Below are 13,205 nucleotides of genomic sequence, written 5' to 3' on the forward strand. Positions count from 1 at the left end.
AATAATAAATTTCAAAATTTTGTTGGATTGTTTGTTTAGATATTTAAAAGATTTCAAACCTAAAATCATTTCAGTTTTGTATAAAATTTAAATAAATGCATGCTTCACATTGTAATTTTTTTTAGAACAAAAACTTAATATTTAAAAATAAAATCTGTGATGGTGTTTCTGATAAAATTATTTGAAATTTACGGAAGTTAAGTTTATATTTAACAACATCGCTAAATTGTGATTTGTTTTTTATTTAGATGGTAAATATTATATAGTGGTATGGCATCAGTTTGTAAGAAAAAAACGTGTTATAATAAGTAGATATTTACAAATCGTAAGGAAGTCTATTGCTATAGAATAAAATAATAATTAATTATTTAAAAAGAAATAAAATAATGATTAAATATTTAAATGTATTATTAGAAATTCTTATTCTGATTTATAAATAAATAAATTATTTTTAGTTTCAATTTTTAAAAGAATTAAATTTTGGAAATTTTGTTAGATTTTCTGTTTAGATATTTAAAAGATTCCATATCCTAAAATTTATTTTGTTTGTATAAATTTAATAATGTATGTTTTCATAGAAAATCATATATATAAACCAACTGCAGCATTAGATATTGGATGCTTAGATATAATCGTAACTATAAAATACTGGAAATGTACTTATTATATGGTATCAAGAGTGATATAAAACATATTATATTGTTTCATAACGGCTACAATTGTAGTATATCAAAATTATTATAAAAGCTAAAGCTCATTAGAAGGAAAATGTAATATTTTAAGAGCTATAAACATCAATATTCGATACTAAAACCCATTAGAAGAAAAAGATAAACATCATTTAAAGCCAAAGACGTGTATTCCATTTCTTCTCCCTCTACGTGAAGATAACAACACTGTATCGTCTCAAAAGAACTTTGATTTTCCAGAAAATATATACCATCAACGTTGCCTGGCCTAAAGCCTGAGATCACATGCATTAACAATCACTAGATCCAAGGCTTTAAGAACTGTCTTTTGTTGGCCGCTGTAAGAGGTGATCAGATCTATCTGAAGAACTATAGACTTAGAAAAAGATATGTAGCAGGTGCTATGTTTTTTTAATACTACAATTTTTAATAATGGAAGAGAAGTTTTTATCAAATGGTGAACATTTTCATAACGAACGTAATATAAACTTGTCAGTTTTTAAACATCAAAAAGAATATATTAGATATCAGTATATTAGTATGCGAGATTAATATAAGTATTGAGAGATAATATTGTTTTCCTTGTTGATTTGGTGGTCCTTTTTTCATCTCCTCTTTTATCCTCTATGAATTTTTGTTTTGTTGATAAAATTAACATACAAAGTAATATCTTGAAGACGTACTCTAGATACTCGCCGCTAGTCTTGACCCACCTTGTTGGGGGCCACGACACATCGAGGTTATTCAACAACCAAAAAAAAAGATAATATCCCAAAGGAAAATCCATAAAAGAAAACATATTTTAATAGTATTGATTTTTCAAAAATAAAGGTAACAAAATCCCACATCGGTTAATTATAAAGAAACAAGAGCTGCAGACATCTATAAATAGTTGAAGATACCTAATCACATATCTTGCAATTGGGCTTGGATTCTAATGCTAATACTTAGCCAGATAGTAAAAATATAGTCGGGTTTATTTGGTTAACAGCAGAGCTAAAATCGATTAGTCGGTTAATTGGCCGGTTACTTAGTCATCCATTAGGATCTGAGTTTCCGTTAGCGGGAAGCCATTAGAGAAGGATAGAAAGAGTACATGTTTATTGTCTTTCTGACTTTCTCTAATGGATTCCCACTAACAGAAACACAGATCTTTAATTAATTTAATTGATTTTACACACTGTATGTTGAACCACTGAGTGTGCACAAGCCTAGGAAAGGAGGTGTGTTGTCATTGTTTAGGAAAATAAGGTTTAAGAAACAAATCATATCAGACTTTATGATGGGAAACAATGAAAAGTTTTTGTTTTTTTTAACCAAGTAATGGTAGCCTAGTGGTCATCTCTTGGTGCTTGGTGTGTAGCCACATCAGTCATGGGTTCGATTCCCCATATGAATTATATTGCCATTACTTGGCCAGTATGGGCTTAGCTCCGGCCCAAGTGGTTAACATGGTGAGCTGTAAGACATGACCGGTCCAACCCCTAGCATTTATTAGAAAGCATTCCAAAATCGGACCAAACAATGTGGTACCGAGTCCACTCTGTAGCACTAAATGTGCTCTCCGCCCCCCCCTCTGTAGCACTGAGTGGGTTAGAAAACAATATTTTGATTCGCGCTTTCAAAGCGCATGACTATTTTTTATTGGCGAATTTATGAAGCCGTATGTTTGTTCACTAATATGTTTAGTCTAGAGTGTTTAGTTTTCGGTTCGATTCCAATTTGATTTTCTTTTATGTTTTTGGATTCAGTTCGATTGTGTTTTTTGTTCTTTTTTGGTTCAACATATAAGAATGAATTTTTATTTTTATTTGTTTGATTATTTTGTTTTGGTTTTTTTCTGGATAAAAATGTTAGAAATCTGATAATATATTGAATACAACTCGGTTTTGGTTTGATTCTTGCTTTTGGATAATTTCGAATAATTTGGTTAAAATCACATTTTTGGATTTTTTCGAACAAAAATTAGATAAATTTAAATATTTGGATAAAAATATCCAAGAGATTTGGTTCTATCCAATAAACACATTTTGTATTTTTTAGATAAAAAAATTATTATATTTAAATTTGAATATGTGATAGTCTTTCTGATAAATATATTTAAAATTTACGGAAGTTAAGTTATATTTAACAACATCGTTAAATTTTTGTGATTTATTTTTATTTAGAAAATAATTATTATAAATTGGTATGGCATCGGTTTATAAGAAAAAGACATGTTTAATAAGATGATATTTACAAATCTGTAAGGAAATCTATTAATATAGAAATAAAATATTAATTATTTAAATATATTATTAGAAAATTCTTATTTCTGATTTATAAATAAATAAATTAATGTTAGTTTCAATTTTTTAAAAGAATAAAATTTTGAAATTTTGTTAGATTTTCTGTTTAGATATTTAAAATATTTCATATCCTAAAATTATTTTGTTTTGTATAAATTTTAATAATGTATGTTTTCATAAAAAGCCATATATATAAACCAACTGCAGCATTAGATATTGGATGTTTAGATATAATCTTAACTATAAAATACTGGAAATGTACATATTATATGGTATCAAGAGTGATATAAAACATATTATATATTTCATAACGGCTACAATTGTAGTATATCAAAAATACTGTAAAAGCTATAAGGAATTCTATTAATATAGAAATAAAATATATGTGAAAAATACGTGTTTAATAAGATGATATTTACAAATCTGTAAGGAAATCTATTTATATAGAAATTAAATATTAATACAATATGTTAACAAAACTAATTAAATATTGAAAATGTATTATCAGAAAATGCCCATTTATGATTTAAAAATAAATATATTAATATTAGTTTCAAATTTTAAAAGAAGAAATTTCGAAATTTTGTTAGATTGTTTGTTTAGATATTTAAAAATTTCAAATACTAAAATCATTTCGGTTTTGTATAAAATTTAAATAATGTATGCTTTCACATTTGTATTATTTAGAACAAAAATTAATATTTAAAAATAAAATCTGTGATAGTGTTTCTGATAAATTTATTTTAAGTTTACGGAAGTTAAATTATATTTAACAACATCTCTAAATTTTTGTGATTTGTTTTCATGTAGATGGTAAATATTATATAGTGGTATTGTATCAGTTTATAAGAAAAAAAAAGTGTATAATAAGTAGATATTTACAAATCTGCAAAGAAGTCTATTGCTATAGAAATAAAATAATAATTAATTATTAAAAAAGAAATATAATAATGATTAAATATTTAAAATATATTATTAGAAAATTCTTATTTCTGGTTTAAAAATAAATAAATTAATGTTAGTTTCAAAATAAAATTTTGAAATTTTGTTAGATATTCAGTTTAGATATTTAAAAGATTGCATATCCTAAAATTATTTTGTTTTGTATAAATTTTAATAATCTATGTTTTCATAAAAAGCCATATATATAAACCAAATGCAGGGATATTGCAACTAACCTCCTAGCAAGATATACCTCTGCTCCTACTCACATGGATTGGAACAGAACAAAGCATTATTTTGTTATTTACAAGGTAAAGTTGATTTAGGGTTAATGTATTTAGGGTTATTTACAAGGTATCGTTGATTTACAAGGTACAGTTGATTTAGGGTTAATGTATTTTAGAAAATCCGAGTTTGGTATGGTTGGTTTTGCAGATGCATGATACTTATCAGATCCTCATAAGGCTCGATCGCAAACCGGCTACATTTTTACAATTGGTGGAACCGCGATCTCTTTGCGTTCCCAAAAATAAACTCTGGTAGCAACTTCTTCGAATCATGCTGAAATTATTGCGCTTCACGAAGCATGTCGGGAATGTGTGTGGCTTCGATCAATGAGTCACCACATACAAGAATCAAGCGGAATAGTTGACAAGAAAGCGCCGACGAAAGTTTTTGAAGATAATTCGGCTTGTGTCGCTCAACTAAAAGAAGGTTATATCAAGAGCGACAGAACAAAGCACATCCCTCCAAGATTTTTCTCGTACATTCGAGAACTCGAGAAAAATAAAGAAGTGGATATCGAATATGTACGGTCATGCGACAATTTGGCTGACTTGTTCACCAATGCTCTTCCGACTACAACATTCCGAAAACACGTCAATGGTATCGGGATGCGGCATTTGCGGTGAGTTATAAAGAAAAAGCTATGTCCATTATTCTCATGGGGAGGTTACGTCAGTGTACTCTTTTTTCTTTGTCATGGCTTTTATCCCATCGGGTCTTTCCATGACTAAGTCTTTAACAAGGCATTACGTTATATAAATAGATGATCAAGGGGGAGTGTTAAAGATAATATAGAAGATGATTATCTATTTAAGGAGATAATGTTTATCTCATCTTTTGTCTTTTAGTTAATATACATATGATGGAACCAACTTTAGACTACTATAAATAGTGGCTCTTTGTTTGGTTTGAAGAAGTACGAAGTAAACAACATAAAGATAAATAAAAACCGGAAAATGCAATTTATCGTAAAACCGGAAAAACATAATTTTCCGTCAAACCGGAAACACACATTTTTTCACCAAAACCGGAAAACGCAATTTCCCGTAATAACCAGAAAATGTAATTTTTCGCCAAAATCGGAAAAAAACAAATTCGCCGAAAAACACAATTTACCGCAAAACCCGGAAACGTAATTTTCCGCAAAAACTGGAAAACGTAATTTACCGTAAAAACCAGAAACGCAATTTCCCTAAAAATCGGAAAATGCAATTTCTCGCAAAATCTAAAAAAACGCAATTTTCTGCCAAAACCGGAAAACGTAATTTTCCACCAAAACTGAAAATGCAATTTCCCGCAAAACCGGGAAAATGCAATTTTCTGCAAAAATCGGAAAATGCAATTTCCCCCCAAACACAGAAAACGTAATTTCCCGCTGAAATCGGAAAACATAATTTTCTGCCGAAACCGAATAAATGCAATTTTCCGCAAAAACAAACAAAAAATTATTAATTTGATCAGCTTGGCTTTAACTTAACTTATGTATTAGCTTAACTTATGTCTCAATTCGATCAACTTGGATCACTTTGTCTTAACTTTAAAATGGTTTATTATAAAGATGTTGGGCTGATGGGTCAACCATTAATCTATCCGACTCATTTATTAAATGGGTTGGGTTGACCTATAACCCATTAATAGTCAACCCGGATTAGGTTGGGTTGACCCATTTGATATTAAATGGATTGGATTAACTTATGACTCAGTAAAAGTCAACCCATTTGGGTTATGGAATGGGTTGACCTATTCCATTTTGACACTCTTACATATACGGTACATATATATGTTTAAAATATATCTTTTGTTTCTCATTTATTACACAACAGGCCGACGTTTGTATTTTTTTTCTTTTTCTTATTTTTTTTTAAACGTCTGAACTCAATAAAGAGAGGAAGTACATGTAGTGCAAAGAGCAAGGGACAAGAAACTCATCCCAAAACAAAGAAAAGAGGACTCTAAACATCAAAATAATCTTAAAGAAAGATCTAGCAGTTGACGTTTGAAGCCTCGTTCCGGATTCTGTTGTGAAGCCATGCTGGTCCTCCCAAAGCCAGATAAGATCTGAGTATGCCATCACGCAGTACACTCTGGGCGATATCATGAGCAATAACGTTGGACGCAGTAGATTCATGTTCAAACCGAACACATATAAATCCTCGTCGTAGGTGATCAAACTGAGATAGAAGATGACGATACCTAGGCCAAAGCTTTGCATTTGAGATAGCTTGAAAAGCCGTTTTAAGATCCAGTCCAATGATAACATTGTTATAGCCAAGATCTTTCAAACTTTGCAGAGCCCAGATAGTACATCTTAATTCAGCTGCAAGTCTGTTCGGGGAGCTCGTGAAGGCATCTCTAGCGTGATGCAAAACATTGCCTTGATGATCTCTAGATATCCAAGCGCCACCAACCAGTGATCCTTCATTCCTCCAGTTAGCATGAACATTGCACTTAACCATACCTGGTTCAGGTCTTTGCCAAGAACGTGTGATGCCTAGGCTATCTGAATTTTCCATCGGTTGAATTGGTGGAAAATTAATAGATGTTTACACCATAGCCTCATTAATAGCTTGTGTAGCAATGGAAGCAATAGAGTCTTGGATCCCTTTGTACAAAATCGCATTTCGGTTCTTCCATATAGACCATAGCAGCCAAGAGATTGCTCTGTTTTTCTCTGTATTTGCGTCTGCCTCGTCTGTTAAGGTAACGGCTAGTGAGAGATTTTCCATAAGGCTCTGCCTCGGTGCAGTGTCTGGCGGCCAGTTAGCGTGCTGCAAGATGTCTTTCGCCGGCAAACACTGGAAAAGCACGTGATTGATCGACTCTGAATCTGCATTACAGAGTCTATATATTGTGTTCAGTTGTAGTCTTTCTCTTAGTTAAATTGGAAAAAAAAAAGAATTAAAAAAAAAGAAAAAAGAAAAGAAAATCAAAATCATGAAACAACGATATTGGGTCAAAAAAAGTCGTAAAGACTTACATATCAGTCAGTGGGCTTATTTGAAGTTTGGGCCTCTTCCACGAAAACCTAAGTCCGTTCTCTTTCTCTCTCTCTCCGCGCCGTTACTTCTCTGACGGTAGCATCATCTCCTCTCCTTTCACATCGTTCAACTCAAACATTGATATCTGGATTTCGGGTGGGGATGACGCTAGGGTTGTTATCAGCGATTGGAAGATCATTCCGAAGAAAGCGAGCGTCTTCTCTTGATATTCTCTCTCCCAAACGAGCTCCCAGAGATTTCTACAAGGGCAAAAACTGCAAACCTACTGGTTTCCACACCAAAAAAGGTTTTTTTTCATTTCTCCCTAGATTGGATCTTGTTTTGACAAATTCATCATCACATAATGTATAATTTATGAAGTATTATGGATTAGTTTTCATACTCTTTGCTTTAAGTTTTGCAGGAGGATATGTTGTGCAGCATGATAAATTACCAAACTACGTAATCCCTGATCTCACCGGCTTTAAGGTTCTTTTTTTTGTCACCCTATGTGTCCTTAATCTTTGATTCTACTAATATTAGTAAGCTATTGTGCTGATTGAACATTTTGGTATTCCGCAGCTGAAACCATACGTGTCTCAGTGCCCTATAGAGGTCAACAAAACAACTGAAGCTTCCAAGTGAACATGTCCGAAGAAAATATGTTCCGAGCCTTATAATAAAGCTTAAAGTTAAGCAATTTGTGTTTGTTGCGAAATTCGTATTTTATTTTCTTCAAGGACTTCAAGCAACTTGTGACAAATTTTGAGTTATTAATGTTTTGCTCTCTCTCTCCCATATAAGAATTTTTAAATTTGATAAGAAGCATAGAGATATAGTTGCTATTGGAATCAATGAACAAGCTACCAGATTTATTAGTGTAATCGTCACCACTTGTTTGCTACAAAAACAGATACAATGTAACCAAAGTTGTTACTGCACACCTTTATAACGAGTGTAGCTCTGACAAATGCTTTAAGAAAATAAAGATTGAGCAACTTGTAAGGAGAGTTTATGGTTTAAACGAGGATAACAACATTTCTCAAAGACCACCCATTCTCATTCGCACGGTCACCAAATCATAGAGACAGCCTGTCTCTTAATCGTTTCTGTTTCAGTGAATTCAAGCAAGTTATTGCTGACACTTTTGGGTTAGTGATACTGAAAGAAAATTATTATCATGGCGAGTCCTCACGTAAGCTAGCACTTGACATTTAACTTCATTTAAGTATCAAGGAGCAACTAAAATTTGAAGTATTAGTTTATCAGGAGGATCACAATTTGTTTTTTAGATTTAAGACGAAGCAAACTTCAATCAAGTCCCAAGGAAGCAATCTAAGAATAAAACATAGCACAAGTTTTAAACGACAACGCAAAAACAACACGTTCTCAAGGTTTTGGATACACTAACGATGTTAGCAAACTTACAACCACACGAGATGGCATTTAGGATTAATTAAAATAAGAAGGATCTACCATGTCAAACCGTGACAGCCACATATTCCACCATGTCAAAACGCTCACCGCCAATGACAATATGACACCACTGCACCTTACCCCAAATCTCTCCTCCTTGGCGCCTTTCCAAAGCAATCTCTGCACAGCAAATCATCTTCTCGCCGTACTGTCTTTTAGGAAAGAAGAGAGCCAGCCTATTCGGACCGTAGTTCACAGCATCGCACCAACCTGAACGAGCAGTCTCCACAGCCAAAAACTCCTCCAAACCATTGACAACACTCCAACAGCCCTGCTTCGGATCATACACCCTCAACGCCTTCCCGGAATGGTCATGATAGTACAAGACGTTCTCAACCACACATGCACCCTTCCAGTCCTTAGAGTTCAACACCTCGTCCATCAACTCCCATTTCCTTTCCTCTGGTACATAAACAGAAGAGCAGTCCTTTTTGCGAGTTTTCAGGTAAATCTTACCATCCATCACAACAGAATCAGACCAAAAGGGACCTATACCAACAGCCATGTCTTCCGTTACCAACCTAGGCTTAGGCTCCCACGATTGTGTTTCTGTATCAAACACCGTGACTGCCTTTTGCCACACTGTCTCCCACGCTGTCTCCTCGACATAATGAGAAAACGCATCACCAATTACGTAAACCTTCTTCCCGATGACGTTAACCTCTTTATAAGACATCCGCTGAGGAATGTCTGGGGCCCGCTCAACCGTGTGAGACGTTGAGTCAAAGATGAGCACTGAAAGGTCGTTAAACACGTACACCTTCGAACCAACCGGTACACAGCTTCCACGGGAAGACATGAAAGGAAGTGACTGGACAGGCACCAACCGGTTGTAACCGTTGAGATTCCGGTGGAGGATGTAGAAACTGAATTCACCGGTTTTGCGGTTGCGGAGGACGGCGTAGAGACGGTGTTGGGTGATGCCTAGCTGAGATCGTCTCTTGTAGAGCTTAGGAGAGGCAATGAGATTCCTGAAACTCTTGGAAACGAGGGAGAGTGTCGGGTAGTGGCTTCTGGGCACTCGAGCTACGATGTCAACAGTGACGTCGTCGGGGAGTGACGGAATCAGTGGCAGCTCCATCTTTTCAGACAAACGGTTGAATGAGTGTCCTAAAGAAAAAGGAAAAGACGAAGACTTTGTAAGATATTTAGAAAAGTTTCAATTTTTATCAAAGCATGACCTTTTAACTACCCTGAACAAGCACTCAACAGTAACACTCAAAGTTTCAAACTTTATTAAAGTATTGGTCAATATGTCACTCAACAAGTAAGTAGGATGAGCTTCGGACCATTTTATCAGCCAAATTTCAACAGCAACAAGCGTAAAGAAACCAATCGAAGGAGAAATGGAGAGACAGTGAAAGAAGAGTTGAGATTTTGCGTGAAAAAACCTGCAAGAAGCGAGAATTTCAGCAAGGAGATTTGGGTTTCGCACAGACTCGAGAGCAAAAGAGACAAAAGCTTAAAGCTTGTAACTTGTAAGAGAGAGATGGTGCATGGAGGAGAGAACCTCTTCGCCTTCGGGGTTTATGTTAAAAAGCTAAAACGGCGGCGTTTATTTTTGGCCCAAAATACTAAATTCGAAGTACATAGCCTAATATTGTAATATCTTATGTTGGCCCATTAAATTTGGTGGATTGATGTTTTTTGTTCTAGAAGGATAGTAAGTAACTAGATGATAACCCGCGCCATGCGCGGGGTGAGTTTTTTAAAATATGTTGTATTGAAATATTACAATTAGAATGCATTTTGTTATCAATATTTTTTTTACATTTGATATGGGGTGGACATTCGGATACCATTTGGTTCAGCTTGATTTGGTTCGGTTCAGTTATGTTTCGATTTTTTGTGAGTTCGATCCGGTTCGGATCTACGGGTTCGGTTTGGGTTTGGACTCAGATAACTCATTTTATTTTTAAAAAGTAAAATTCATATATACTTTAAATTTCTCAAAATATAAAAATAAAAAATTATTTATAACATATAAATGTGTATAATGCAAGCTAAAATACTTAAACTTAACATAAAATTTGGTTAGTTTCAATATTCAGATAAGAAATCAATAGATATTTGAAGTATTGGTATTTTGAATATCATTTAACTATTTTAATCATGTATTTTTAACTATTTGTAAATATTTTCAAGTATTTTGGACAACTTAATAACATTTTATATATTTTGTATATTCTTTTAGATATTAAATTCTAAAAATAATTAATATATTTAAGTATATAAATCTGGTTTCGATATATTCGATATCCGAAATATTTCGTTTCGGATCAGGTTCCGTTCTAAAAAATATCATCTTAATAACATCTTACAATTTTTGGTAATTTATAGATGTTTTAAAAAATTTAAAATATAACATATATGAAAAATCTATTTTTTTTAATATGTTTAAGTGATTTTTTTGATAATATTAATTAAAATAAAATGTAGAGGATACAAATTTTTTTATCAAATATTTTTCATTTGTAATCATTAATTATCATATATACATTAATCATATTAGGTAATTTCGTAGCTTTTATTTAAAGAAATAAACTTACGTAGCTTTTATTTAAGGAAAGAATTTAAGACTACTAATTAATATGATAATTAGTTTAATAAAAAGTATAATATATATTTATATGGACCAACATATTTTTCTAAGGATTTCTGAGAATCATCCTAGTGATGACACGTGGCTACAAAACATGTTGTAATGTTTCAGGATTAATATATAGGGGATTAATGGACTATAAAAACCAAATATAAATCTATGTATATGAAGTTTCAGCCATAAGTCCACACCAGATCTGACTTAAAATGAGTCACCCTGAAGGTCTGAACAACTTAACTTTAATTTAAAATTTACATCTAGTTTTTAATGGTTTGAGATTTTTTTTTAAGTAATTTTTTAGAGAATCCATTTTGAATATTTTTTGTGCTTTTTAGTTAGATATATTAGTGAATATATATTATGTTTAAAATTGGATCTAGTATATATGATTCCATTTACAATCGATTAGATTTTCTTGTAATATTATAAACATTAATGAATTAGTTACAGATTGGATAAATGAAATCTAGCAAAAATGATTATGAAGATATTCTTTAGAAATATCCAGAATTTAAAAATTGGTTAGTTTATATATTTAAGAATATTTTATTTAGTAAAATATAATTTTTTAATAATTACAACATTATGGTAAATTTTATCAATGATTTTCAAAATTATATTAAAATATTATTATATAAATATGCATTTGTTCTTATATATTATGTGGAATGATTTTATGATCAATCAAGTATATAATTAATAATTAATGAAAACATTACATCTACATTAAGGTAATTATGGAAACAACATTATACTACTATGTATGCTTCCGAATATCTATTATTAACTTTTTGACGTTTTGAGTATTTGCAAATAAGATTTTTGCAAATAATTCTTACAATTAAATAAATAAAGCTCTTTTGTGGATTCTGATTTGGGATGCAAAGTTTTTTTTTTAAGTTCATTGAATATTATTTTCTATATTACAAAATTAAACAAAAGAAAACTGCACTTGGCATGATATATCATTATCTGTTAATCTTTTGCCAACAGCTCATTTCCTATGAAAAGATACTGGAATAGGATCAAACTTGTCTTTCACTATTTCCAAAGAATAACTGATTTAAAATTATTTTAACGTAACAACTCAAACAAAGAAATAGATGAATTTGCTATTTATCTGACCTTCATAAATCTCGATCACAAACATGATATGTTTTTATAGTTAGAAGAACTGCTATATCTTGGCTATGTTAGAAACAAACACTTGTAGCCATATCCTCCATGCTGAAATTATTGTCCTCCACGAGGCAAGTAAATAATGTGTTTGGCTTTGATCAATAAGTTAACATATCCAATCAAATAATGAAATTTGCATAAGTCAAGAATCGACCATCTAATATGAAGAAAATAAAACATGTGTCACTCAAACAAAGGAAGAAAATATCAGAGACAACATAACTGAACATATTCCACTAGTGTTGTAAACATGTTTTCTAAATATTGCAATGAGTAATATTTTGTGAAGAGGTATGCAACATTGTCACATGATCTAACATATTTCACTTCAACTTTTTTTATTCTTTTCATACACCCAAGAACTCGAAAAGAAAAAAGAAATTGAAGTGGAATATGTCAGATCAAGTGAAATTGTTACATATAATTCTTTAAGAAGTATCATAGGAGCCGGACCTGAGAATTTAGGGGCCCTAAACGAAATTAAAAAAATTATATAGTTTTATTCAACTTTTTACTTCTTGAGAAAAAACCAGTTACTTCCTTTAAAACAGTTGCAAATTTTGTAATTTAGAAACGAAAAAAATTGTTTTAATATGAGAAATTCACTTAGATAGTCATTATTAGTTTATTTTCACAAAAATAAACTCACAAGAAAAAAATGACTAAAATAAGTTTTATTAAAGGAAAAAAAAGTTTTATTAAAGGTTTTATACCCCTAAGATTGATTAATCTAGACTTAGGGTTTGAAGTTAAGGTGTAGAGTTTT

The 13,205-nt window shown here is 31.6% G+C and overlaps 3 protein-coding genes across 3 annotated transcripts; 1 reads left to right on the plus strand and 2 right to left on the minus strand.

Moving 5' to 3' along the window:
• Positions 1 to 6,186: 6,186 nt before the first annotated feature.
• On the minus strand, positions 6,187 to 6,717 carry LOC108845013 (uncharacterized). The gene has a single exon (XM_018618285.1). The coding sequence runs from the start codon at positions 6,715 to 6,717 to the stop codon at positions 6,187 to 6,189; it is 531 nt and encodes a 176-aa protein (XP_018473787.1).
• A 523-nt stretch (positions 6,718 to 7,240) lies between these two features.
• On the plus strand, positions 7,241 to 7,972 carry LOC130494315 (uncharacterized). Its single transcript, XM_057004663.1, has 3 exons — positions 7,241 to 7,489; positions 7,607 to 7,671; positions 7,765 to 7,972. Exons 1-3 carry the CDS (start codon positions 7,345 to 7,347, stop codon positions 7,825 to 7,827), a joined length of 273 nt encoding a protein of 90 aa, XP_056860643.1. The 5' UTR covers positions 7,241 to 7,344; the 3' UTR covers positions 7,828 to 7,972.
• Positions 7,973 to 8,662: 690 nt separating this feature from the next.
• LOC108845895 (F-box/kelch-repeat protein At4g38940-like) lies at positions 8,663 to 10,350 on the minus strand. The gene is made up of 3 exons (XM_018619097.2): positions 10,342 to 10,350; positions 10,050 to 10,176; positions 8,663 to 9,768 (listed from the first exon to the last, which is right to left on the minus strand). The coding sequence occupies exons 1-3, from the start codon at positions 10,348 to 10,350 to the stop codon at positions 8,663 to 8,665; spliced, it is 1,242 nt and encodes a 413-aa protein (XP_018474599.2).
• Positions 10,351 to 13,205: the final 2,855 nt, after the last annotated feature.

The sequence above is a fragment of the Raphanus sativus genome, chromosome 3 (genome assembly GCF_000801105.2).
Source record: "Raphanus sativus cultivar WK10039 chromosome 3, ASM80110v3, whole genome shotgun sequence".
NCBI classification, from domain to species: domain Eukaryota; kingdom Viridiplantae; phylum Streptophyta; class Magnoliopsida; order Brassicales; family Brassicaceae; genus Raphanus; species Raphanus sativus.

Excerpts from the sequence above, each read along its gene's own strand:
- LOC108845013 (XM_018618285.1), bottom strand. The coding sequence starts at position 6,717 with ATGGAAAATTCAGATAGCCTAGGCATCACACGTTCTTGGCAAAGACCT.
- LOC130494315 (XM_057004663.1), top strand. The coding sequence starts at position 7,345 with ATGACGCTAGGGTTGTTATCAGCGATTGGAAGATCATTCCGAAGAAAG. Across the intron at positions 7,490-7,606 it reads TGGTTTCCACACCAAAAAAG|GAGGATATGTTGTGCAGCAT; the intron begins GTTTTTTTTCAT and ends TAAGTTTTGCAG. Across the intron at positions 7,672-7,764 it reads CTGATCTCACCGGCTTTAAG|CTGAAACCATACGTGTCTCA; the intron begins GTTCTTTTTTTT and ends GGTATTCCGCAG.
- LOC108845895 (XM_018619097.2), bottom strand. Across the intron at positions 9,769-10,049 it reads GAAATTCTCGCTTCTTGCAG|GACACTCATTCAACCGTTTG; the intron begins GTTTTTTCACGC and ends CTTTTTCTTTAG.